This window comes from Schistocerca serialis, chromosome 1 (genome assembly GCF_023864345.2).
Source record: "Schistocerca serialis cubense isolate TAMUIC-IGC-003099 chromosome 1, iqSchSeri2.2, whole genome shotgun sequence".
NCBI classification, from domain to species: Eukaryota; Metazoa; Arthropoda; class Insecta; order Orthoptera; family Acrididae; genus Schistocerca; species Schistocerca serialis.
Genome location: NC_064638.1, coordinates 716,236,419 through 716,262,943, shown reverse-complemented (window position 1 = coordinate 716,262,943; position 26,525 = coordinate 716,236,419). Strand labels below are relative to the sequence as shown.

Here is a 26,525-nt window from a genome sequence, read left to right as displayed (position 1 = left end):
GAAATGCCATGTAACTTCTACATAATGTTGACATTTTTCACATCATCTAGAAATCCTATCATCTGTCACATGTGCGACATTCTGTTCTCATTCAAGAATGGAAATCCATAGTACACTATTTACATGAAGAAACTTGTCATTATTCTTTCCTTTAACAACCATGGAGATGGGGGTGGGGGGAGGTGTTGACCCCTGTGGTTGCTGCTAACATTGAAAATCGTATCCCTTATCCTTGTTGTAATACTATATTCAATGCTTCTGTCTCTTCTTAATCTTTATTTGATTATTTTGCTTTGTTTTTGTGACGAACTGCAAATGCTACAAGACAACTTGGATATTTTTTCATTGATTGTGATTCCATAAGCAAAACCAGATACCTGAAAGTCAAAATGAATTAGCTTTTACAATAACAGAGCAAAGCTGATGCCTACACTGAATATAAATAAGAACAGAAATCTATGAAGCAATTTTCACTAATTAACCTTTTAATAAATGAAAAAAATCAGCTCCACTGAAAGAGATAAATGTAATTGTTTATGAATTTGTTTGCAACACAGGAAAAAAAACTTACTGGATAAGGCAAACAGCCTCTATGTATGCCATTACAAACACTGTTTGATGTATTTGTATGTAAATATTTTCACAAGCAAATAAATGTCAATGTTTTGAAATTATGTTTATTTCACAGCACTTTACCATACAAAATTTATCAAGAATATCCATTATGAAGTTTGCTACGCATTAATAAATTTTATCACTGCTTGTTGTGTTAAGGATGGTAACTAATAATCTCACTCTCATCATTTAGTACTCAGCTAAGCAAAATGACATGACATGATGTGGCATCCAATGTGAAAACATCATGAAGCTGACGTGACTTGACATGACTGCCTAGTGTTAATCAAACTTCACTGATTGGTCAAATCAAGCAAGGAATTCTTCAATTCTCCCCACTTCTGTCCATCACTACTATGCTACAGTTGGCAATTCTACAGAGAAAAGACCTGGACTGTCAAACAGTAAGATATTCACAGAACATTTATCATCTACTGCGTGTGGATGATCTCAAGCTGTTTGGAAAATCAGAGGATGAAATCCAGCCACTGATTAACCCAGCAAGGATGTGCTAGTGTTAATTTGACCCTGCTCATTTTGTTTTGTTGGTAGTTGCGCAGTAGCACACTGTGGAAGTCCTCAGTAGCTGTAATTATCAGACTTCCCTCCCTAGTGCGTGCACACACACTAGTCAGCTGCCATCCGTGAAAGGAGATAAATGAGTGCAACAGGTAAGAGGGTATTTTTGACCTTTCCATAACCGCAAAGTAGTATTTCTGTAACCAAGTTTTCAATTTATCTTTTTTCACGAATGTTTCATGTTTTTTGGTGTTTTTAAGCAAAATGGACAACGAAGAAAGGGAGGCTGAGCGTATGCAATGTCGGCTGGTGGAATTACTACACAGTGAAAATTACTTTATGACAGATGGCAGTGAAAATGAAGATTTTGTAAATAAGCACAGTGCCAGTAGTGGTATTGAGCAAGATACAAGTGAAGGCAGTGACAAAGAAGAAAATACACCACTAAATGAGCTAGAAGTACTGCCCACTATACTGTGTTACCAAAATTAGTCAAGCGATTGGAAAATCAGGTGTGCAGTTAATTTTATTTTGGTAAAGATGGATTCAAGTGCTGCAAAAATCCACCTCAACAACAAGTTCGGACCCTTTATATAGGGTTGTTGTACATTGCTGGATTTTACCAATCTGTGAGGCAGAACACTGTTGACCTTTGGGCTTCAGACGAAGCAGGTGTTGAAATATTTCAATGTTTTCATTTTATTCAAAGCTCTCTTCATTTTGATGATAAATCCACATGTGAAGAAAGAAAACAGCAGGACAACTTAGCACCAATACGTCAGATATTTGAAATATTTGCTGAAAACTGCAAGAAAGCCCATGTACTAGAAGAATAGACAACCATGGATGAAATGCTGCTTGCATTCAGAGGCAGATGCACATTTAGACAATACATTCCATCAAAACTGGCCAAATATGGCATAAAAATATTTGGTTTGGTCAATGCAAAGAATTTCTATATCTTCAACTCAAAATATATGCTGGGAAGCAGCCAGAGGGATCATTTTCACTGAGTAATAAATCATTTGATGCGGTGAATTGGCTGGTGCAACCCATTTCAAAAACAAGCCGTAATGTGACTTTTGATAACTGATTTACGAGCTATGTCACATCTGCTGAAAGAACACAAGCTAACTTCTGTGGCAACAGTGTGTAAGAACAAGAGGCAAATCCCTCCTGAATTTTGCAAAATTCGCGGTAGAGAAATCTGCTCATCTATGTTCGGTTTCCAAAAGGATATTACACTTGTTTCTCATACACCAAAGAAAAACAAAGTTGTTTTGCTCATGTTTAGTCTTCATCACAGTGCTGAAACTGATGAATCAACAGGAGATAAAAAGAAACCAGAGATAAACATGTTTTATAATTCTACAAAAGGTGGAGCTGACATTGCAGATGAGCAGTCAGCAAGTTATGATGTAAGCCGCAACTCAAAAAAATGGCCTCAGTCTGTCTTCTGTGCAATACTGAATATGGCCAGCATAGATGCTGCTGTTGTTCAGTGATGAAATAACAATAAAAACCAAAAGAATTGTAATTTCTTAAAAACACTAGACCATACACTCGTCACTGAACACTTGAGTGCCCGAGAAGAAATACCTCTACTGCCAAGCACTTTGCGTAAGAGAATCAGAGAATTTAGTGGAGAATTTTCACAGAATCGACTGCCAGTGTCCAAAGTGTACGACACATGTTGTGAAGGTTGTCATACGTACATCTGTCAAGAACACATTTTTCCATTCTGCCAACAATGTGCAGCTGCGCGGGATTAGCCGAGCGGTCTAAGGCGCTGCAGTCATGGACTGTGCGGCTGGTCCTCACAGAGGTTCGAGTTCTCCCTCGGGCATGGGTGTGTGTGTTTGTCCTTAGGATGATTTAGGTTAAGTAGTGTGTAAATGGTTCAAATGGCTCTGAGCACTATGGGACTCAACTGCTGAGGTCATTAGTCCCCTAGAACTTAGAACTAGTTAAACCTAACTAACCTAAGGACATCACAAACATCCATGCCCGAGGCAGGATTCGAACCTGCGACCGTAGAGGTCTTGCGGTTCCAGACTGCAGCGCCTTTAACCGCACGGCCACTTCGGCCGGCAGTAGTGTGTAAGCTTAGGGACTGATGACCTTAGCAGTTAAGTCCCATAAGATTTCACACACATCTGAACATCAACAATGTGCTATGGCAAGAGATGAATAACAGCTTAGGTCAAAAGTTTATTATTCATTTTGTGTTCAAAGAAGATTTATCTCATAAATACTTAGCAAAAAGTCTGAATTACTGATGAGAACGTATTGTTTTGTAGAGCTGTTAAAATGATTATTTTGTAGACTTTATGTAAAAATTAAGTAATAAAGTGTTTGTACGCTTAATGGTGTTTATTTCTATGAAAATCCTTTAATTAGTAAATATTTCATAAATTTAATTATCATCTTTTGTTAAAAAGTGCCAATAAATACTTAAAAAATATAAATGAAAAACAGGGTCAATGTGACCATCCACATCCTTAATGTACCCCTTTTGCACCACATCCTCGCCGGGTTAATAGGACATGACTCGGGACTGACATCAGTTTGGAATTAGTCCTGGATAAATGTGCCACAGCAGCACTAAAGAAAGGGAACATCACAGAAAGTTGAGGGCAAAAATTGGTAGTAGTATAGTTGGGGCATTACATGGTTGACACACGCACACATCAGATTCAAAACATAATCAAGTTTTCAGATAATGTCTTTCTTCAGAGTTAACTAATATTTTTCTGGTCCTGTACCCACCTTGAGGAGGGGAAATTTTAGGTACTGCTGACAAATACATATAAGAACACAACACCTGCATAGCTTGGAATTATTAGTAGCTTTCTCAGGGAGGAAGGAGGAATAGATTGGAGAAGAGTAAACCAGAAAGGCATATCATTCAGACCTGTCATCCTAATGATTTCATCACTTCAATATAAGTACCGAACAGCAACTCTGTCTCAAAATTTTACAATTTTCTGAAGTGAAGATTCCTTGTGACACAATGACACCAACACACACACACACACACACACACACACACACACACACACAATGTACTGTACGATGTGTTATGCACAATCAATGTATAGCCTATAAAAACATTTTGCAGTTGGACAACATCTACATCTACACCTACACCTATACTTTGCAAACCACTGTGCAGTGCTTGGCAGAGGTTACATTCTACCACACCAATTATTAGGTTTTCTTAGTGTTCTATTAATGTATTGAGTGTTGGAAGACTAACTGTTTAAATGTCTCTGAGTGTGCTGTAACTAATCTAATGTTGTCCTCATGGTCCCTATGTGAGTGATAAGTATGAGATTGCAGTATATTCCAAGAGTTATGATTTAAAGTCAGCATCTGAAACTTTGTTAGTAGACTTTAGTTTACATCAATTTTCAAGAGTCCGCCAGTTCAATTTCTTCAGTGTCACCAACACCCTCCCATGGATCACACAAACCTGTGACCATCGGTGCTGCCCTTCTCTGTAGATGTTCAATATCCCGTGTTAGTCTTATTTGGTATGAGCCACACTCACTTGAGCGATATTCTAGAATGCCTCACACTAGTGATTTTCAGCAGTTTCCTTTGTAGACTGATTGCACTTCCCCAGTATTCTAGCAATAAGCTCAAGTCTACCACTTGCTTTACCCATACTGAGCCTAAGCGATCATTCCATTTCATATTCCTACAAAGTGTTACACCCAGGTATCTGTATGAGTTGGCCAACTCATTGGCCAATTCCAACTGTGACTCATTGATACTATAGTCATAGACTACTACATTTTTTTCGTTTTGTGAAGCACACAATTTTACATTTATGAACATTTAAAGCAAGTTGCCAATCTTTGCACCACATTGAAATTTTCTCATTACCTGACCAAATACTTATGCAGCTTCTTTCAGACTGTACTTCAGCATAGATAATTGCTTAATCTGCAAAGAGTCTGAGGTTACTAGAAATATTGTCTGCAAGATCATGAATATACAACATGAACTGCAAACATCCAACACCCTTCCCTGGGGCTCACCCGAAATTACTTCTACATCTGAGGATGACTCTCTCTCCAAGATAACGTGCTGCATCCCCCTTCCAAAAAGTCCGCAATCCAGTCACAAATTTCACTTGATAGCCCATGTGATTGTACTTTTGACAGTAAGCAAGGATGTGGTACTGAGTCACATGCTTTTCAGAAATCAAGAAACACTGCAACCATCTGACTGTGAAAGATGCAGTGCCTTCTGGGCAGGCCACTGCCGTGGTAATACCCGTCAGACACGTCCCCTTTCATTTTGTTTTGGTGATTGTCGTACATCTACATCCACATCCATGCTCTGCAAGCCACCTGATGGTGTGTGACAGAGGGTACTTTGAGTACCTCTATCTGTTCTCCCTTCTATTCCAGTCTCGTATTGTTCGTGAAAAGAAAGATTGTCAGTATGCCTCAGTGTGGGCTCTAATCTCTCTGATTTTATCCTCATGGTCTCTTCGTGAGATATACGTAGGAGGGAGCAATATACTGCTTGACTCTTCGGTGAAGGTATGTTCTCCAAACTTCAACAAAAGTCCGTACCGAGCTACTGAGCGTCTCTCCTGCAGAGTCTTTCACTGGAGTTTATCTATCACCTCCGTAACGCTTTCGTGATTACTAAATGATCCTGTAACGAAGTGCGCTGCTCTCTGTTGGATCTTCTCTATCTCTTCTATCAACCGTATCTCGTACGGATCCCACACCAGTGAGAGTATTCAAGCAGTGGGCGAACAAGTGTACTGTAACCTATTTCCTTTGTTTTCTGATTGCATTTCCTTAGGATTCTTCCAATGAATCTCAGTCTGGCATCTGCTTTACCGACGATTAATTTTATATGGTCATTCCATTTTAAATCACTCCTAATGCCTACTCCCAGATAATTTATGGAATTAACTGCTTCCAGTTGCTGATCTGCTACATTGTAGCTAAATGATAAAGGATCTTTCTTTCTATGTATTCGCAGCACATTACACTTGTCTACATTGAGATTCACATTTTAGTTTGGAGGATCTACAATAGATTATAGTTAGAGGAAGGGTTACTCAGCTGAAAATTCAGTACAGAATCTGGCAGGGATTCCATCAGGCCCTGGAACTTTGTCCAATTTTTAACAATTTCAGCTGTTTTACAACTCCACTGACACTAAAACTTATTTCATTCATCTTTTGTGTGGTACACGGATGGAATTGGAACAGTTGACCTCAATTTTTCTCTGTGAACTAGCAAATTGTCAAAACAGCATGATACAAAGTAATAAAAACCATAATGAAACAAAAAAAGGCAGCCACATCATGGGCATGGAAATGTCATGTGGCGAGGGCTTCCCGTTGGGTAGACCGTTTGCCTGGTGCAAGTCTTTCGAGCTGATGCCACTACGGCGACTTGCGTGTCGATGGGGATGAAATGATGATGATAAGGACAACACAACACCCAGTCCCTGAGCTGAGAAAATCTCCGACCCAGCTGGGAATCGAACCCGGGCTGTTAGGTATGACATTCCGTCGCACTGACCACTCAGCTACCAGGGGTGGACACCATGGACATTAGTCATGCTGATGCAGTCAAAACTGGCTAAGAAGCATGACATCTGACCTCCACTTGTTCACTGAAGCTACATTCAGGGACCTTTTCCAAGAATGTATAATCTCCACTTCTTCAAGAATACTGAAATTGTTGTCACTATTTTAAAGCACCTTAATATGAGAAATTCAAAATCAGCCTTAAGTTTTCACCTGACAGAACATAGTCATACTGTCACTAGCTTGCCAGTAATCTTCAGGTCTTACATATGGGAAATGACGGCAATACTTTAAATATTCTTGAGGAAGATAAGATTACGTATTCCCTGAAAAAGTTCACCAAATGCATCTTCAATGGGCAATATGAGCTCAGACATCATGATTTATTAGCCAGTTTCAACTGTGTCAGTGTTTAATGTTTGCTTATGCTCATGGTGTGGTAGATATTGCCTTTTTTGCTTTATTATGTTTTTTATTACCTTCAATCATCCAGTTTTGACGATTCAGTACTTTAATTATGAAAATTTGTTTATACACTTCCATCCAACTGGCCTTCATTCAGTCAGTGTATGGCAACCAGTTTGTCCCAGCTTCAGTCTTGTTAGTGATGTTTCATGTTTTTCATAGAAATTTAAGTTGAGCACGATTCCTCTACAGTGCATTAAGATAGTCTAGGTTCTGGCTTTTAGTAGTTTTTTTTTTAATAAATTATGTTATATGTCATGGTTTATAGCTTTTAAATAGTTGTTATCTTGAATTCATTTTGTAACCATTAACGTGCTACTTTTCCATGGTCTACCTTTTACAAAATTAGCACTAATAATTGGTTTTACAAAATTAATTTTTTTCACTTACTTTGAGGGATTACCCAGCCTTTCCACCAGTTCAGCTGTAATACTACTTGTCTAATTATTCATGCATGCACACTCCACATGACCCTGCTCTCTATGGTACTTTCGCAGATGCGCTCCGACATGCTGCCTGTTTAGCGCACAATTTTGTGCATGCACTTGTTGTTGTTAAGTTCAGATACCTGCCATCTGGCCTCGCAATGCCGACTGAGCTGTTTAGATATGAGATGATACCGAGTTCCATTATTTACTATATGTCAGCGTGTGCTATACTTTAAAATAGTTTCTTGCCGAATACTTTTTTTGGTGGTGATGGTTGTTGTTGTGGTGGTGGTGGTGGTGGTGGTAGGTGATAACAATAATTTAAAATTGAATAAGAGAGTCTTTACCAGTATGCTTTTTAATCTCTTTTAGGCAAGTGGGTGACCTGCCAGTAGCTGCTCATTTTTTACATTATTTCATGGAGGATCACCAATTCGACATACAGGGACTCTGCTAGTTCACCAGATACTGGTCCTCATGGCAAGTGGAATTTATTAGTATTTTAACTACCTAATGGTCCCTAATTAGAAATTTCTCCTTACTAATTTCCTCCTTTCTAGGTATCACAGGAGTGTTCTACATCATTTGATTTTTAACGTCTGCTACTTAGCAAAAATTTGCTGATTATGAATGCTGGTTCATCCCTTCTCTTTCTTTGATCTGAACATGACTTGATTTTGTAAGTATGTTCACCCTGTATGCACTTTTTTATTTTGGTTAAGTTTTCTTGCTATCTTGCATGAGTATCGCCTACCTGATGATGCAGCTAAAATGCTGCAGGACGAGTTGTGCCTATAAATAAAGGACTTAAAATTAAAGCAGTCTTATCTTTTCAAAATGATATATTCAGGCTGTGACTTCCCTTACTTCAAAGTCTGCAGGATTTCATCTCTTGCTTTGCTAACCTCAATTTCTGTTCCTGTCTTATCCACAAGTGACTGGACACTAACTTTGGTGCCACTAACACACGTTACATACGACCACACATAATTTCTTTGAGTTTTGTGAAAGATCATTTGACAATATTCTGCTACAGCAGTCACCGAGGGCTTCACACATTGCTCTCTAGAAAGACAAAACTGTTTCATTCAGGATCTCTCTATCGTTAACCCAATTCTTTGTTTTGCACCTATTATGCGGTAGTCCCTTAGGCTCTGTTTCTTTAGAAGTTTCTTTACAGTGACCGTCTAACATGGACGGTCCCTCTCATTATGAACTGTTCTACTGGGTACATATGTCTCCCAGTGCTTGGCCAGCTATTCATTTGAACTTGACCCACAGTTCCTCTACATGCTCCTGCCCTGTTATAAGAGTTTCAAGTTCCTCACTGATATTTGACACTACTGCTTTTTTATGTAGTTTACTCAATATACACATTTTTTCCTTGAGTTAATTGTCCGTTGCACTTTGGCACTCACAGTTGTCACAACCGAGTAATGGTCACTGATACCAGTTTTGATGTGGACATCCTCAAAGAGGTCAGATTTATTTGCTGCCATTTGATCAAATATATATCATCATCAAGACAAAAATGTGGTCAGCACAGAACACATCCAGAAACCAAAGACTACTTGAAAAATATACTGAAAGGTATCAGCCACCGAATCCTGCCATAACAAATGCAGAGTCAGTCAAAGAAAGTACCCCAATCATGGAATGCTAGTTAGAGGTGACTTTAAACCGCAGAGTATAAATTGAGACATCTCTGGATTCACTGCTGGTGAGATGGACAGACATTCTTGTGAAGTAGTTCTGAACACATTTACCAAAAACAGTCTTGAACAGCTAATTCAACAACCCACAGCCAATGGAAAAACGTAAGACCTGGTAGTTACAAACAGGCTTGCCTTATCGACAGCACCAGTACAGAGACAAGGGTTAGTAATCATGACTGAGTGATAATGGTTCCTGAAGTTAATAGATCTGTAAAAGGCTAGAAGAGTTTTTATGCTGAAAAGTGTAGGTAAGCTACTGTTATCATCCTGATTAGACAATGAATGGACATCATTTAGTTCCAATATGATGGGTATAGAGCAATTATGCAAAAAGTTTAAACTAACTGTAAATCACTCTCTGGAGAAGTATGTGCCAAGTAAGTATATTAAGAGTGGAAAAGACCTGCTATGGTTTAATAGCAAAAGTCGGAAAGTGCTGAGGAAGCACTCTGGGTTAGAAAGAAATCAGGACACGCTGACAGGCAAAAGTTCGAAGAAACCGATGTATCTACAAAAAGACTGATGCAAAAAGCATAAAAAACTTTCACTGTCGTACTTTAATGGCAGACCATGTGAGGAACGTGAGAAAATTCTGGTTCTTTGTAAAATATCCAAGTTGACTGAAGGATTCTATTCAGTCACTCATTAACCAGTCTGCTGTGGCAATAGAAGACAGGAAAATGGAAGCTGAAGTTTAAAATTTAACATTTAAAATATCATTCATGCAGGAGGACTGTACACACTAACTATCATTTGACCACTGTGCAGACTCCAGTACGGACGATGTAGAAGTAGGCATCCCTGGCATTGAGAAACAACAGAAACAAATAATTCACCAGGTCAACACAGAATCCCAATTAGGTTTCACACAGAGTTCCCTCTGGCACTGGTTCCTTATTTAACTTGCACTGATTGTGACTCTCTCGCCATGTGCAAAGTGCTAAATTACTGGAAAAAAGCAGAAGTGATTCCTATATATAAAGGGGTAAAAGAACAGAATCACAAAATTACAGACCAATATCCTTTAGACTGGTTTGCTACTGAATCCTTAAGCATATTATAAGTTCAAATATAATAAATTTCCTTGAGACAGGGAAGCTTCTGTCAAAAAATAAGCATGGATTTAACAGCATTTTTTGTGTGAAACTCAGCTTGTTCTTTCCTTGCACAATATCCTACAAACCATGGATGAATGTCAACTGTCAAGATTCCATATGCCTACATTTCCAGAAAGCATATGACACACTGCCCCACTGCACACTTAACAAGGGTCTGACCATGTGTAATAGGCTCTCAGATGTGCAAGTTGCTTGAAGAGTTCTTAAGTAACAGAACTCAGCAGATTTTCCTGGACGGTGAGTGTTCATCAGACATAAGGGTATCGTCAGGAATGTCCCTGGGTAATGTGATAGGACTGCTCTTGTTCTACATATACATAAATGATCTGGTTATAATAGAGGGAAACATTCCACGTAGGAAATATATATCTAAAAACAAAGATGATGTGACTTACCAAATGAAAGTGCTGGCAGGTCGACAGACACACAAACAAACACAAACATACACACAAAAAATTCAAGCTTTCGCAACAAACTGTTGCCTCATCAGGAAAGAGGGAAGGAGAGGGGAAGACGAAAGGAAGTGGGTTTTAGAGGAGAGGGTAAGGAGTCATTCCAATCCCGGGAGCGGAAAGACTTACCTTAGGGGGAAAAAAGGACAGGTATACACTCGCACACACGCACATATCCATCCACACATACAGACACAAGCAGACATATTTAAAGACAAAGAGTTTGGGCAGAGATGTCAGTTGAGGCAGAAGTGTAGAGGCAAAGAAGTTGTTGAAAGACAGGTGAGGTATGAGTGGCGGCAACTTGAAATTAGCGGAGATTGAGGCCTGGCGGATGACGAGAAGAGAGGATATACTGAAGGGCAAGTTCCCATCTCCGGAGTTCGGATAGGTTGGTGTTGGTGGGAAGTATCCAGATAACCCGGACGGTGTAACACTGTGCCAAGATGTGCTGGCCGTGCACCAAGGCATGTTTAGCCACAGGGTGATCCTCATTACCAACAAACACTGTCTGCCTGTGTCCATTCATGCGAATGGACAGTTTGTTGCTGGTCATTCCCACATAGAATGCGTCAGAGTGTAGGCAGGTCAGTTGGTAGATCACGTGGGTGCTTTCACACGTGGCTCTGCCTTTGATCGTGTACACCTTCCGGGTTACAGGACTGGAGTAGGTGGTGGTGGGAGGGTGCATGGGACAGGTTTTACACCGGGGGCGGTTACAAGGGTAGGAGCCAGAGGGTTGGGAAGGTGGTTTGGGGATTTCATAGGGATGAACTAAGAGGTTACGAAGGTTAGGTGGACGGCGGAAAGACACTCTTGGTGGAGTGGGGAGGATTTCATGAAGGATGGATCTCATTTCTGGGCAGGATTTTAGGAAGTCGTATCCCTGCTGGAGAGCCACATTCAGAATCTGATCCAGTCCCGGAAAGTATCCTGTCACAAGTGGGGCACTTTTGTGGTTCTTCTGTGGGAGGTTCTGGGTTTGAGAGGATGAGGAAGTTGCTCTGGTTATTTGCTTCTGTACCAGGTCGGGAGGGTAGTTGCGGGATGCGAAAGCTGTTGTCAGGTTGTTGGTGTAATGCTTCAGGGATTCCGGACTGGAGCAGATTCGTTTGCCACGAAGACCTAGGCTGTAGGGTAGGTCTTCGTGGCAAACGAATCTGCTCCAGTCCGGAATCCCTGAAGCATTACACCAACAACCTGACAACAGCTTTCGCATCCCGCAACTACCCTCCCGACCTGGTACGGAAGCAAATAACCAGAGCAACTTCCTCATCCTCTCAAACCCAGAACCTCCCACAGAAGAACCACAAAAGTGCCCCACTTGTGACAGGATACTTTCCGGGACTGGATCAGATTCTGAATGTGGCTCTCCAGCAGGGATACGACTTCCTAAAATCCTGCCCAGAAATGAGATCCATCCTTCATGAAATCCTCCCCACTCCACCAAGAGTGTCTTTCCGCCGTCCACCTAACCTTCGTAACCTCTTAGTTCATCCCTATGAAATCCCCAAACCACCTTCCCAACCCTCTGGCTCCTACCCTTGTAACCGCCCCCGGTGTAAAACCTGTCCCATGCACCCTCCCACCACCACCTACTCCAGTCCTGTAACCCGGAAGGTGTACACGATCAAAGGCAGAGCCACGTGTGAAAGCACCCACGTGATCTACCAACTGACCTGCCTACACTGTGACGCATTCTATGTGGGAATGACCAGCAACAAACTGTCCATTCGCATGAATGGACACAGGCAGACAGTGTTTGTTGGTAATGAGGATCACCCTGTGGCTAAACATGCCTTGGTGCACGGCCAGCACATCTTGGCACAGTGTTACACCGTCCGGGTTATCTGGATACTTCCCACCAACACCAACCTATCCGAACTCCGGAGATGGGAACTTGCCCTTCAGTATATCCTCTCTTCTCGTCATCCGCCAGGCCTCAATCTCCGCTAATTTCAAGTTGCCGCCACTCATACCTCACCTGTCTTTCAACAACTTCTTTGCCTCTACACTTCTGCCTCAACTGACATCTCTGCCCAAACTCTTTGTCTTTAAATATGTCTGCTTGTGTCTGTATGTGTGGATGGATATGTGCGTGTGTGCGAGTGTATACCTGTCCTTTTTTCCCCCTAAGGTAAGTCTTTCCGCTCCCGGGATTGGAATGACTCCTTACCCTCTCCTCTAAAACCCACTTCCTTTCGTCTTCCCCTCTCCTTCCCTCTTTCCTGATGAGGCAACAGTTTGTTGCGAAAGCTTGAATTTTTTGTGTGTATGTTTGTGTTTGTTTGTGTGTCTGTCGACCTGCCAGCACTTTCATTTGGTAAGTCACATCATCTTTGTTTTTAGATATACATAAATGATCTGATGGATAGGGTAAGCACCAATCAGCATATGTTGCTGAAGATGCTGTAATGTATGGGAAAGTGTCACCACTGATTGTCTGTAGGAGGATACAGAATGACTTAGACTTATATCTGTTTGGTGTGATGAATGGCAGCTTATTCTAAATATAGAAAAATGTACTCAGATGGAAACCCAGTTCTAAGCAAAGAACAGAAAGCAGAAAGGTGGAAGGAGTATACAGAGGGTCTATACAAGGGCAATGTACTTGAGGGCAATGTTATAGAAAGGGAAGAGGATGTAGATGAAGACGAAATGGGAGATATGATACTGCGTGAAGAGTTTGATAGAGCACTGAAAGACCTAAGTCGAAACGAGGCCCCGGGAGTAGACAACATTCCATTAGAACTACTGACAGCCTTGGGAGAGCCAGTCCTGACAAAACTCCACCATCTGGTGAGCAAAATGTATGAGACAGGCAAAATACCCCAGACTTCAAGAAGAATATAATAATTCCAATCCCAAAGAAAGCAGGCGTTGACAGATGTGAAAATTGCCGAACTATCAGTTTAATAAGTCATGGCTGCAAAATACTAACGCGAATTCTTTACAGATGAATGGAAAAACTGGTAGAAGCTGGCCTCAGAGAAGATCAGTTTGGATTACATAGAAATATGGGAACATGTGACAACACTGACCCTATGACTTATCTTAGAGCCTAGATTAAGAAAAGGCAAACCTATGTTTCTAGCATTTGTAGACTTGGAGAAAGCTTTTGACAATGTTGACTGGAATACTCTCGTTCAAATTCTGAAGGTGGCAGGGGTAAAATACAGGGAGCGAAAGGCTATTTACAAATTGTACAGAAACCAAATGGCAGTTATAAGAGTCAAGGGGCATGAAAGGGAAGTAGGGGATGGGAAGGGATTGAGACAGGGTTGTAGCCTCTCCCTGATGTTATTCAATCTGTATATTGAGCAAGCAGTAAAGGAAACAAAAGAAAAATTCGGAGTAGGTATTAAAATCCATGGAGAAGAAATAAAAACTTTGAGGTTCGCCGATGACATTGTAATTCTGTCAGAAACAGCAAAGGACTTGGAAGAGCAGTTGAACGGAATGGACGGTGTCTTGAAGGGAGGATATAAGATGAACATCAACAAAAGCAAAACAAGGATAATGGAATGTAGGCGAATTAAGTCGGGTGAGGCTGAGGGAATTAGATTAGGAAATGAGACACTTAAAGTAGTAAAGGAGTTTTGCTATTTGGGGAGCAAAATAACTGATGATGGTCGAAGTAGAGAGGATATAAACTGTAGACTGGCAATGGCAAGGAAAGCATTTTTGAAGAAGAGAAATTTGTTAACGTCGAGTATAGATTTAATTGTCAGGAAGTCGTTTCTAAAAGTATTTGTATGGAGTGTAGCCATGTATGGAAGTGAAACATGGACAATAAATTGTTTGGACAAGAAGAGAATAGTTTTCGAAATGTGGTGCTACAGAAGAATGCTGAAGATTAGATTGGTAGATCACATAACTAATGAGGAGGTATTGAATAGGATTGTGGAGAAGAGGAGTTCATGGCACAACTTGACTAGAAGATGGGATCGGTTGGTAGGACATTTTCTGAGGCATCAAGGGATCACCAATTTAGTATTGGAGGGCAGCTTGGAGGGTAAAAATCGTAGAGGGAGACTAAGAGATGAATACACTAAGCAGATTCAGAAGGACGTAGGCTGCAGTACGTACTGGGAGATGAAGAAGCTAGCACAGGACAGAGTAGCATGGAGAGCTGCAGCAAACCAGTCTCAGGACTGAAGACCACAACAACAACAACAGAAAATGTAAGTTAATGCAGATGTGTAAGAAAAACAATACTGTAATTTTCAAATACTGCATTAGTACTGAACTGCTTGACGAAGTCACACTGATTAAATATCTACGTGTGACACTGCAAAGTGACATGAAATGGGACAAGACTATAAGGTAAGTAGTAGGGAAGGTGAATGGCCAGCTCCGGTTTAATGGGAGAATTCTAGGGAAAAGTAACTTGTCTCTAAATGAAACATACAGAACACTAGTGGAACCCATTGTTAGATATTGCTCAAATGTTTGCAACCCCTACCAGGTCAGATTAAAAGAAGATATCAAACCAGTACAGAGATAGGTTCCTAGATTTGTTATTGGTAGGTTCAAACAACACACAAGTATTACGGAGATGCTTTGGGAAGTCAAATCAGATTCCCTGCAGGGAAGGTGATTTTCTATTTGAGGAGCCCTACTGAGAAAATTTAGAGAACTGGCACTTGACACTGACTGTTGAATGATTCTAGTGCCACCACTGTATATTTTGAATAAGGATTAGGGAATTAGAGCTCGTATGGAGGCATATAGACAGTTTGTTTTTGCTTGTTCTATCTGTTGGTGGAATACGAAAGGAAATGACTAGTAGTAGCACATGGTACGCTCCACTAGACTCCCATACGGAGGCTTGTGGAGTATATATGTAGATTTAGAAGGTTGCATTACTTACAGCCTGTCCTCATCATTGCAGAGTTGTAGTGGATGATGACTCATCATAAACTTTACAGTTTTTCTGTCCAAGTTGTCCAGCTCTGCCCATGCTCAATTCACTGTGCCATCAGCGTAAATGATCACAGATGGAACCCAGATGTTCATGCCACCTTCTATATCTACATCTGCATCTACATCCAAACTTCGCAAGCGACCATACATGGCCAAACCAGCTCATTTCAACTAATCCCATATATGTTTGATTGCATTCATGTCCTGAGAACAGGCAGGCCACTCCATTCCAGTGATCGTAGCATGCTGAAAGAACGTCTTCATGAGAACAGCACCAAGAGCACGAGAGTTAGCATCCATCAAGATAAAGTTGTTACCAAAATGTTGGCTGTATGGTTCCACTATACAACATCGGAGGCATTTGATGTTACCGACTGCCTCCGAACGTCTGTAAACAGCACACACCACCAATTCTGGAGCACCCACTCTTCCTGATTCCTTGCTCATCTGTAATGGAGTCCACGATGTTTTGGTGTGATGTGGTGCTCACCATGGTCACCAGGAATGGAGATTTCATCAAGCAATCATCTTGTAACAGTTAGATGGGACTTACAATATCCTGTAGCCTCTTCGAATGCCGAATTCAGTTCTGGAGCACTCAGCCCATGTTTCCTTTGACTCAAAAGTCATAGATATCAATAATTTTGTGCAGCTGTTGAAAGTGAACAGTCTGTACAGTGGAAGACCTCAACACTACATGACTATTAGAACCAAATCTGCACACTATCACTTTGACTCTGGTCCACACACTGAGCAACTTTCCTGGTTGACAAGCCTTCTGTGTATAATGTGATGCTGTTAACACCATTCAGGTTTCCAAGGTGTATCAGTATCCAGCTATGCATTTCAGTAACTTTAGAAAATGATGTTATGATCAAGGTGGGATGATGATGTGAGACACTTGTAACACCCCAGGTGTGGGTGTGAAATGTTATGATATGGACCCAATCATTTGTCATGATTGTTCTTCATAGCATTATGGATCTTCACTCTATTGTTTCGCAGGTGTCTCTAACGCATCCTACTGGTGCTATATTTTCAACTGAAATGCTGCAATCCATTTGAACAAGGCGTTCTACTCGTAGGTGGCACTCATAGTGGCTTTGTCTATGCTAATAAACAATGTTGGAGGTGATCTTCGGATTGATACAGGAGAAGTTTTGATAGTAACACACTTGGATGACATATTGGGGCAATGCAAAACTTTTTCTGATTTGTGTACATTTGTCTCCCCCACTACCTGAATACTCAAGTAAATATTATAATTATGTCACACAGGGCTAAAAGAGATATATGTAAATGAAAATTTGTAGTTATCTGGATAAAGAGATGTCCCAAGTGATATACTACAGGATTAAGTATGACTGTACTGAGTTAGGCTGCCAGCGCACACAACTAAATGTAGTATTAAAAAATAAAAGTTTCCGATGAAGGCACAACAGTACTAAAATTGTGTAAGTGGAAGGTTAAAATAAAGAACAATGTTTGATCTTGGCAGGGGGCTTCGAAGTCTAGAACTGACAAATCACTGTTGGAAAACATCAGCTCAAAGAAAAGCCTGTATAAGACAAAACATTAAATGAAAGAGTTGTGTAATGTATTTCTGAACAAATTCTGGGAGCCTAAGCTCATGAAATCAGTAGTTCATAGCTACTAGTTGCTGAAGGACACCAGTAATGATGACTAAATATTAACAGTTAAATTGTCAATTTATTTGTTCTGTCTTTGCGAAGCATATCCAGTTGTGCTGATATCATCAGAAGTTGCAGTCGTATCTGAAATACCTGAATAATTAGGTGACATGTAGTTCCATTCTGGAAACTACATGCTATCATATTCAAAAATTCAATGACTGTTCCACATTCTGTACATTTTAACTCACATATTTCTGTCAAGTTCTGTGCTAAAAAAACTCTCAATATGGTGAAATTGCATACAGCTGTTCACTTTGAGGAAATGTAACTATGTGTTTTTCAAATATATGCAAGCCCTCATGGATATGGGAGTCGATGGAGGGTGCCAATACTTTCTCAGGCCAATTCACATAAGATTTTTTGTCTTTAGATAAAAATATACTTTGCTGCACCTGAGATAACATCACATATTACTTGTTTCTTTTGTCCACAACTGTATTAGTGTGACAGTTGTACAATATTACAAGTCAAGTGTAACACACATTTTATTCTTTACTGATGATTAATTCATCGTGTTGCAATATATGAGGGTAATTCAGAAAGTAAGATCCGAATTGCCACAGCTAATCAAATGCAGTGTACTCACTGAAACGCACATGTGCACCAAATCCTGGCATGCCTTGCTTGTCAGACAACACCATTTGTAATGATACCGTGATAGTGTGCTGTTTTCAGTGTCAGCTCAAAATATGGAAAACAACTTATCAGCCCACCAACTGTGAAAATGGTCAGTGATTCAGTTTTTCACAGCGAGGATCACTGCAGCAGTGGAAATTCATTAACAGATAAGTGAAGTGTATGACCTCAATGCAAACAGCAACAGCGGAGTGTGTAAGTGGGTGAGAGCTTCTGAGGATGGATGAGAAAATGTCAACGATGAACCAAAACCAGCACTGAACAAATTTCACTTGTTCCGCTACCTAAATGAGTTTCCTAGAGGCATGTGCTTCGCAACAGATGATGAGGTGAACGAAGCTGTTAAAGGCTGGTTATCCTCACAGGTGACAGATGTCTATGACAGAGAGACAAAATCTAGTAGAACCTTATGACAAATGTTCAAGAAAATATGGAAACTATGTAGAAAATAGAGAAACATGTAAGAAAGTAAATAAAAACAGTTTTTTTGAAAAATCTGTGACAGTTTATCTTTTTTAAGAAATCAGACCTTACTTTCGATATAACCCCCACAATTAATTGGTTTGTTTGTTTATTTTTTGCACTTGTTCTTACATTTTATCCATACAACACATCACTAGGAATAAATCTGAAGCTTGTGAAATTAACATAAGGAGACATCATGTGTTATTTTTGTAAACTGCACTGACAATAAATACATCATTACATCACAACTCCCCTGTTTGTGTGTTTACTGCAAGTTGTGATGTGATGTTAAATTCTGTCTATTCTTAACAAAATTTGTCTAAATAACTTATGTTGCCCACTTCTGTTCATTTCACTTCACTTCCTTCAGATTTCATCCTAATGACAGGCTGCACAGAATAAAATGTAAGAACAGATGCACAAATATATAAACAACACAAGTAATTATTTTATTTAGCGTATGGCTTTGCCGCCAGTTGTGTTAGTTCATTTAGCGTTACCCAGGGTGCACCACGTGGAGGCGAACTTAATTATATTTCAATACCATGAATTAATCATCCCTTTATATAAAAAAAATATTTGTTGCTCACTGCAACAAATGTCAAAAAATTGTGTGTGGAGCTTCATTTAAGTTTGTTTTTAAGTTCCCAGAGACAACTTCCAAATTGGAAATGGCAGCAAAATAAAGCGCATCTTGTGATAGTTTTCACTTTCAATGTGTCTTGCTGTGTTTTATTTGGAAGAAAAGGATCTGATAGTAGTTGAGGACTTTCATGCAGGTATTCTGGTAACAATAAGTTTGATTATTTTGTACACACTTTTAACTGTGTCCCACAGTATTTCTCCCTACCAGAACCACAATTTCTTCCACGACATTAACTGACAACATATTTCTGAATCAGGGGAAAGTAAAAAATATAATGGTTTAAAAGGTTATAAATGGTGTATCTGAGCATGATGTACAAAAACTTACCTTTAACAGTTTTCAAAGTGGCATTAGGCCCTGGAGGAAAACTACAAGAAAAATTAATGCCTAAAGGAAATTAACTGCAGGACTGTGTATTGTATAAAAGACACTAACAAAAAATATATTTTATTCACAAATGAGGCAGCAACGATTTTCAGAAGCTTACTTTCTAAAGAGAAATACATAATGTCTTATGAAGAATATTTAAAAAATCTGGATTTATAAGGTCATAAGAACATCTTTTAAGACACAGGGGCAATACTTGAAAGCACGAAAATGTTCTATGAATTCTTCACAATTAAGCCATTATAAACTATATTGTAAAATTTAGCCAATGTCTAAAAAAAAAATCAAGGGTGTGTGCACTGGATCTGAAATTGCTAAGTCAAGTAACAAAATCAGAAATATCTGGAATAAAAAGAGGAACTGAAACTATACCCTCCACCAAAGTGAAAATAAAACTGTTTTAAATATTAGCAATGTGGAAGTAACTGACAGCACAGAAGTAGCTGAAATTTTTAACTAACACTTTTCAACTCTCACTGTGCAAATATCCTGCAATTTTTCTGCTGACAAAGCTGCAGATATTTCAAAATGTAAATTCCCTGAAACATGTGACTCAGTAAGTGTGTCCCTTGTAGGTGTTGGGGAAAAACTCGTGGAAAAAGTAAAACCTCTACTGTCACTCATATTTTTTTTCCAAATAAAGAGTTGAAGCCCTGCTGTGATTATGTATGCAAAGTTTTCAATCATATATTCATCTCCCTGAAACAACGAGTGGTTCCAGTAGTGAAATATGCTATTGTTAGAACTCTTTTTTTAAAAAACACCTGAGATGCTGTAAGTGTCTCAAATTATAATTCCATCTTGCTCATAACATCATTTTCTAAAGTTCATGAAATGCATTGAAATGCATAGCTGGATACTAGTAAACTTTGAAAACATGAACATCATTAACAGCAGACATGCAATCTTTTCATTTATTGTGTGATGTGTCGGGGCCCCTACCCAGTAAGCAGCTTCCATCTGGTGCCTTGTGTGATCTTGTAAAGGCTTTTTATTGCGTAGAACAAAATATACTTTAAGAGTAGGAATGTCATTAAGGACTCACATGAACTGTAGGTAACTGATATTCATCATATCTTAGACATAGATGCTGGAAGACACAGATGTCTCAAATGGCACATCAGAAGATATGGTGACGTCCAATTAGGGCACAATAAAGCATGGACTTTCACAAGGTTCTGTGGGTCGGCCCTTTCTGTTTCTCGTATATGTAAATAATCTGCCTCGATCCGTCAGCAAAAATGGTAAACTCACAATCGTTGCTGGTGGCACAAACATTGTTGCGGATAACGTCTATGCTGTTAAATTATAGTTTGATTAGTGACAGCCTCAAGGGAGTTGTTATGATCTGGTCACAAACATCTCTCAGTCCAAAAAATTGAGGAGGACTAATTTTAACCACATCCACACAAGCACAAGAACCCAGACATAACAGTTATTGCAAATAATGACCAGGTCATAATGAAGTGTACTCTTCAAAATTCTGTGGCATTCAAACAGATGTCTGTCTGCCTTGATGACAGAAGAACACGTAAGTTAGTGTGCTTAGGATATTTTCACTCCATAGTGTGTTATGGCATGATATTCTGGGGCAAATGCCAGCATAAAAGAACCTTCAAGGAACAAAGAGGAGGAGTTATGGTAATGTGTGGGATATATTACTGAGCACCATGCTATAATCTCTTCAAATAAGTAAGGATAATAACAACAACATAGCATTACATGTACCTGATGTGATTTATCCTTAATAACACAACACAATGTGATACAAACTGCTCACGTCATGGCACTACAAGCATTGAAGCATTTGGTATCTACACAAATTGGGTAAAGAATGCCGCTCCTAAAAGCTTCAACACATTGTTAACTTTGTTAAATGCTCAAAAGGTAACATATTTTTGTGAAGAAATAATTTAAAGGAATATCTGTTTGACAACCCAGTTTACTTAACAGAACAATGCTTCTGCACAATTAGCACAATTAAAGGAAGTCTGTTCAGTGTATCACTCACCTGCTAGCAGAAATTGTGAGAAAAGTTATTAAGTTAATATTATGACATCCTACATGAAAACTCCATTTCATTAATTATTTCTATATTCTGCAAACACTCTAAGCTAATATTGCATAACCTGTACTATTAAGTTTCTATTTGTGCCCATATTTTAATACGAGACAATGGAAAACATCATGGTGAATAAGCCACTTTTTGTGATGTTCTTTTTATTACTTTCACTGCACTGTTTTACAATATAATGTATGTGCTATTGTGTAGCTATGTTTTATGTTCATAGTATGTGAACAAGTCACTTTTAGTCTATGAACTGATTTTATATTTCTACTCTATTGGAATCAACATACGTTCCAAAAACAGCAATCATGTAAAACCTAGTTTGTTCTGTTTGTACCCGACACCCAGAAGGTGCCAGATACCAGCGCCCTGATAGATGCTATGTTCTTCAACTTACATATGGCATCTGACACAGTTCCACACTGCTGCATAATGTACAAAATACACAAATGAACAGAATATCAAACTAGCTGTGTGATTGGACTGAAGGGTTTATAGCAAATTGAACACACAGCATGTCATTCTGGATGGAGAGAAGTCTTCGGGAGCAAGAGTGGCTTTTGGTAACACTGAGTGAGTGTTATAGGCAGAGTTATATAAAACAACATCAGAATTTCCATGAGGCTTTTTGCGGATGACGCTGCTGGGTACAGGGAAGTTACCATGCTAGAAAATTGTAGAGAAATGCACGAAGATCTGCAGAAGGTTGACATTTAGTGCAGGGAGTGGCAGTTGAAGCTCAAAATAAACAAACATAACACACATGAAATGCATAACACCCATTATATGATTCCACAGACATGACGGAGATATTTTGGTCTCCTTGTCAGATACTACACTTCTCAAAGTTTGGCATGATTTATATTCTGGGAAATCAAGCTACAGATTCCATCTAACATTTTCTCACTGAAATAACATGCCATAACATTACACAACCCATGTATATTCAAGATCTAAATGTTGCTTCCTCTTACGGATATCCTCTGTTGTAAAAACACAAAATGAATAATCTGATGCAGTTGGACAAAATGTATTGTATGACTGTAGGACAAACTAGACTCTTAGAATATATTGGCTGGAGTAAGACTCATGTGCAGTTGGGTCAACTATTCTTGTGATATTTACCATACTCGTAGCCAGTAATACACTAGCCACATACCTGACAAATTTAAGTGTCACATCATAGTTGTTATTCATTAAAGGAAAATTTAAGAGGCTAAGAAATACCTAATACTGTTCAGACTAGCATGAAGGTAATCGGAATTTGCCTCTTTTCTTGTATAATTATGATTACATGAACATACAAAAAACAGCACCAGTATTAGGTATCAGCAGACCTGGTTCTAGGAGAATGTACCATTCCGGGATGACAACATCCAGTTAGCGCATTTTGGCTTGCAGAATGACACTGTTCTTAGTTCATTGTATTTTAAAAAGAATACATAAGCAGTCACTACAGAATGCTTACCTGCACTATTTTGGTCATTTCTTGAATGTCGATTACACCGTTGCCATCAACATCATACATCCTAAACGCCCACTTCAATTTTTCCTCTGGTGTGCCAGAAGATGTGACATCTATGGCCAAGAGGAACTCCTGTAACAAGTTAAACAGAAATGAATATAGTCACAGTCATTTAAAACAGCCTTTCACTTTCAAGCTGGTCTGTCAAGTAATCATGAACTGCTACGATGTTGTGCAGAATGCTGAAGTGTAACACAAAATAACATATCACTATTTACATAAAACATAGCCCGCACATGCATGCACACTGATGTTCTCTCTCTCTCTCTCTCTCTCTCTCTCTCTCTCTCTTTCTTTCTTTCTCTGGACCTAAGTACCCAATCGATTTGACAGAGGTCTCAGAATACACCATTTAACACTTTTTCTGCTGATATCATACAAATACATTTTATCTTACCCCATTTTGCTTAGAATATAACAAGAGTTTGTGTCGTGTGCGAAAAATATTCATTCATGCATGAAAAAGTACTTTCTTCACAAGGACATCGCTCATATGTGGTGCTTCCTCAGACACCTGATCATTTTCCCAAAGACACACACAGTGAGGTTAACACTGAGGACAGGTGAGTGACTCATAGTGTTTGAAATGTGGCACAACAACATTTATGTATTCCAAATACTTATAGTTCTTTTTTAAGTTCTATCAAACAGACCACCAAACAGACCACACTTTCGTCTATGAAAGTTTGTTCATATATACTAGATATGCAAATGCATCCCCATACCAGTACACCACCACTTCCATACTCTTCTGTGCCTTGTACACTCTTCTATCTATGCTGAATGATGGGCAGTCTCCAACAAAAAATTCTCCCATCATTATGCAACATAACCGAACTTACTCTTATCTGTAAATATAATCATGCCCAAGAAATCACATCTCTATCCCCAGTGTTCTGCATACACTGCATTCCTTAGCAGTGTTCATTTTACTAATGTACTGTTTCTTTCTTTGTGCCCAGGAAATATGGTGAGTTTCTTTCTGGCAGTCCTGCAGGACACATCCATGTTCTGGTATGATAATCAAGAATCAACATGGCCCATTGATCATATGAAAGGAGACAGGCTTCAGCATCAGCACACAGAAACAATTGACACCCTGGTGAATACAGCTGACAGACAAAATTAGTACACAGGGAGTTACCAAATACAATCAATAATAAAACAGTCAATCATGTGATTAACAGTAATTAGTATAATTACACCCAATAAATTGATATATGCAGATATATGGCATGTTGTCATCTTACAAGCTAATAACAACTGAAGACAGAAACAATACATATGACCCGACTCCATTTCTTACCTGACAAATTAATGTCAGCATGTTCAGTTCATGAGATTCTTTTATACTATAAAATGAATTATTTTCCAACCATTTATATAGACTTATTTTGAGATCTTTTAATGACATGAACAGAGAATAGTGTGGCAAATTACTGTAGATTTTGCCAGAATTCACTTTGTGCCAGTTCCCAGTATTTATGAGCCTTTGCCTTGGAATACCATAATCTGACTTTAGTGTGCTGTGGCCATGAATATCTACCCTGACACATTTCATGCCATTGTTTCCAACAAAGGGTCTATATACAGATTTACAACAGTCAGCAGCCTGAGCCCACTAAAGAGAGGGCAACAGTGCTCTTTAAGATTACTCTTAAACTATTTTCTGTGTTCTTAAAACTTTGGTATTGTGAGGAGTTTATATCCAACAGAGAATACCACGGGAAATATTTGAATGGAGGAGTTGAAAACTCAAACTTAAGGACAAAAGAGTAACTTTCACATGAAGTGTCACTGCCAAGTAATATAGCTTGATGAAACTTGGACCATACATAGAAAGAACTGCTACAGTAACTGAAAGAAACATATGATGAGATGAACAGAAATGATGCTTTTATTTAAAGACAATAATTACACTGAAGTCACCGCAATTCATAATGGTCCCTGGACATTACAAATGGAGGAATATGGTTTTTAATAGGGTGTGCCAACTCTGCAACATGCTCCTGTGGTGACCACAAGGTTGGTAAGCATTTCTGGTGGTAGGTCATTCCATTCCTCCACCAGCAATGTTGACAACTACCGGATGGTTATTGGTGCAAGTGGACGTGCTGCAGTTCATCTGCCCAAAGCATCCCACACAGGCTCAATAGAATTTAAAGCCATAAAATGAGCAGTGCATTCCATTTGCTGTATACCTTTTTGTTACGAGAGTACCCCCACGTGTTCCGTTTGCTAGAAATTACTGACTTAGTAAAGTGTCACTTTAAGGCTCAAGCAACATAAGCTTGGGGCGTCAAGTCGAGAGGAGTGCAAAAGGTACTCCTCAAGTGCAAAATTTGTGTAGGGTGTATCCTGGTTAGCAGCAGAAACTAAAGTAGCTGAAAGCATACGACAACAGAAGCCAAGACGTTTCAGTAAAGATGGATTAGCAAATGAGCCTTTGTATGATAAATGTGACTGTATGGGTAACAGATGGCTTCAGTATCCAATATTATCATGGTTAATTTACATGTATTTGAGATGTAAACTTTTACATCAAGACCCATCTAAGTGGGCTCAAATTTCCCCCATGGCCTACCTTAATGAGAAATGCACTATCACCTCAGCAATTTTCTTGATGCAATTTACTGTACACTCGTACCTGTTAAAGGAGGTGTTTCACATGTTGTCCTTACATTTGCAGCCAATACTGCATTTGTCTCTGCCATGAATTTACAAATTCTTTCACACATCCACTGATCATCTCGTAAATGTAGACAAGGCTGTACAGGTTGATGCTCGATTCCAGTGTTGTGCACTTCACTTCTGAGAAGACTCCAGGCCCTGGCATAAAACCAAGGGAATGACCTTCGTGGCCGAGGTACAAGCCCTGCTCAACCTATCTATCTTGCGCTATACTGGGACATGTCAGATGTCATCTTACATCAGCAAGAGAAGGTGACTGTACCGTATCATGCCTGTGCCACATTCCCCAATAGTAGGGTATGAATTAAATTTGAACACAATTAGATCGAGACTTTATAGTGCCCCTTTTCACTAATAAGTTACGTGAATATATTGACTGTGATAGCGTGAGCATAATCTTCACAAGAAAATTTTAAAGTAATCATTTTCTAAGCGAATAACTGAGGACCATAGAGATGTTTACAGAATCGCTTCACGATATTGGTCGAGGCAAGCTAGCAAAGTTCGCATGCCCAGAATAATGGAGCTGTCAGGGATCAACTTACGTCGACACAACTACATTTTTACAAATAACTTCCTATAAGTTCTGCTTGCTTTAATTCTGAATAA

At 39.3% G+C, this 26,525-nt stretch overlaps 1 protein-coding gene across 1 annotated transcript in view; it reads right to left on the bottom strand.

Annotated features, from left to right (window-relative positions):
- The window catches only part of LOC126481154 (neuronal calcium sensor 2), a 349,046-nt gene that overhangs the window by 4,736 nt on the left and 317,785 nt on the right, over nucleotides 1-26,525 (bottom strand). The window contains exon 4 of the mRNA XM_050104727.1: nucleotides 23,169-23,297. Within this exon, the coding sequence (XP_049960684.1) occupies nucleotides 23,169-23,297 (129 nt within the window). The remainder of the gene's footprint in view (nucleotides 1-23,168; nucleotides 23,298-26,525) is intronic.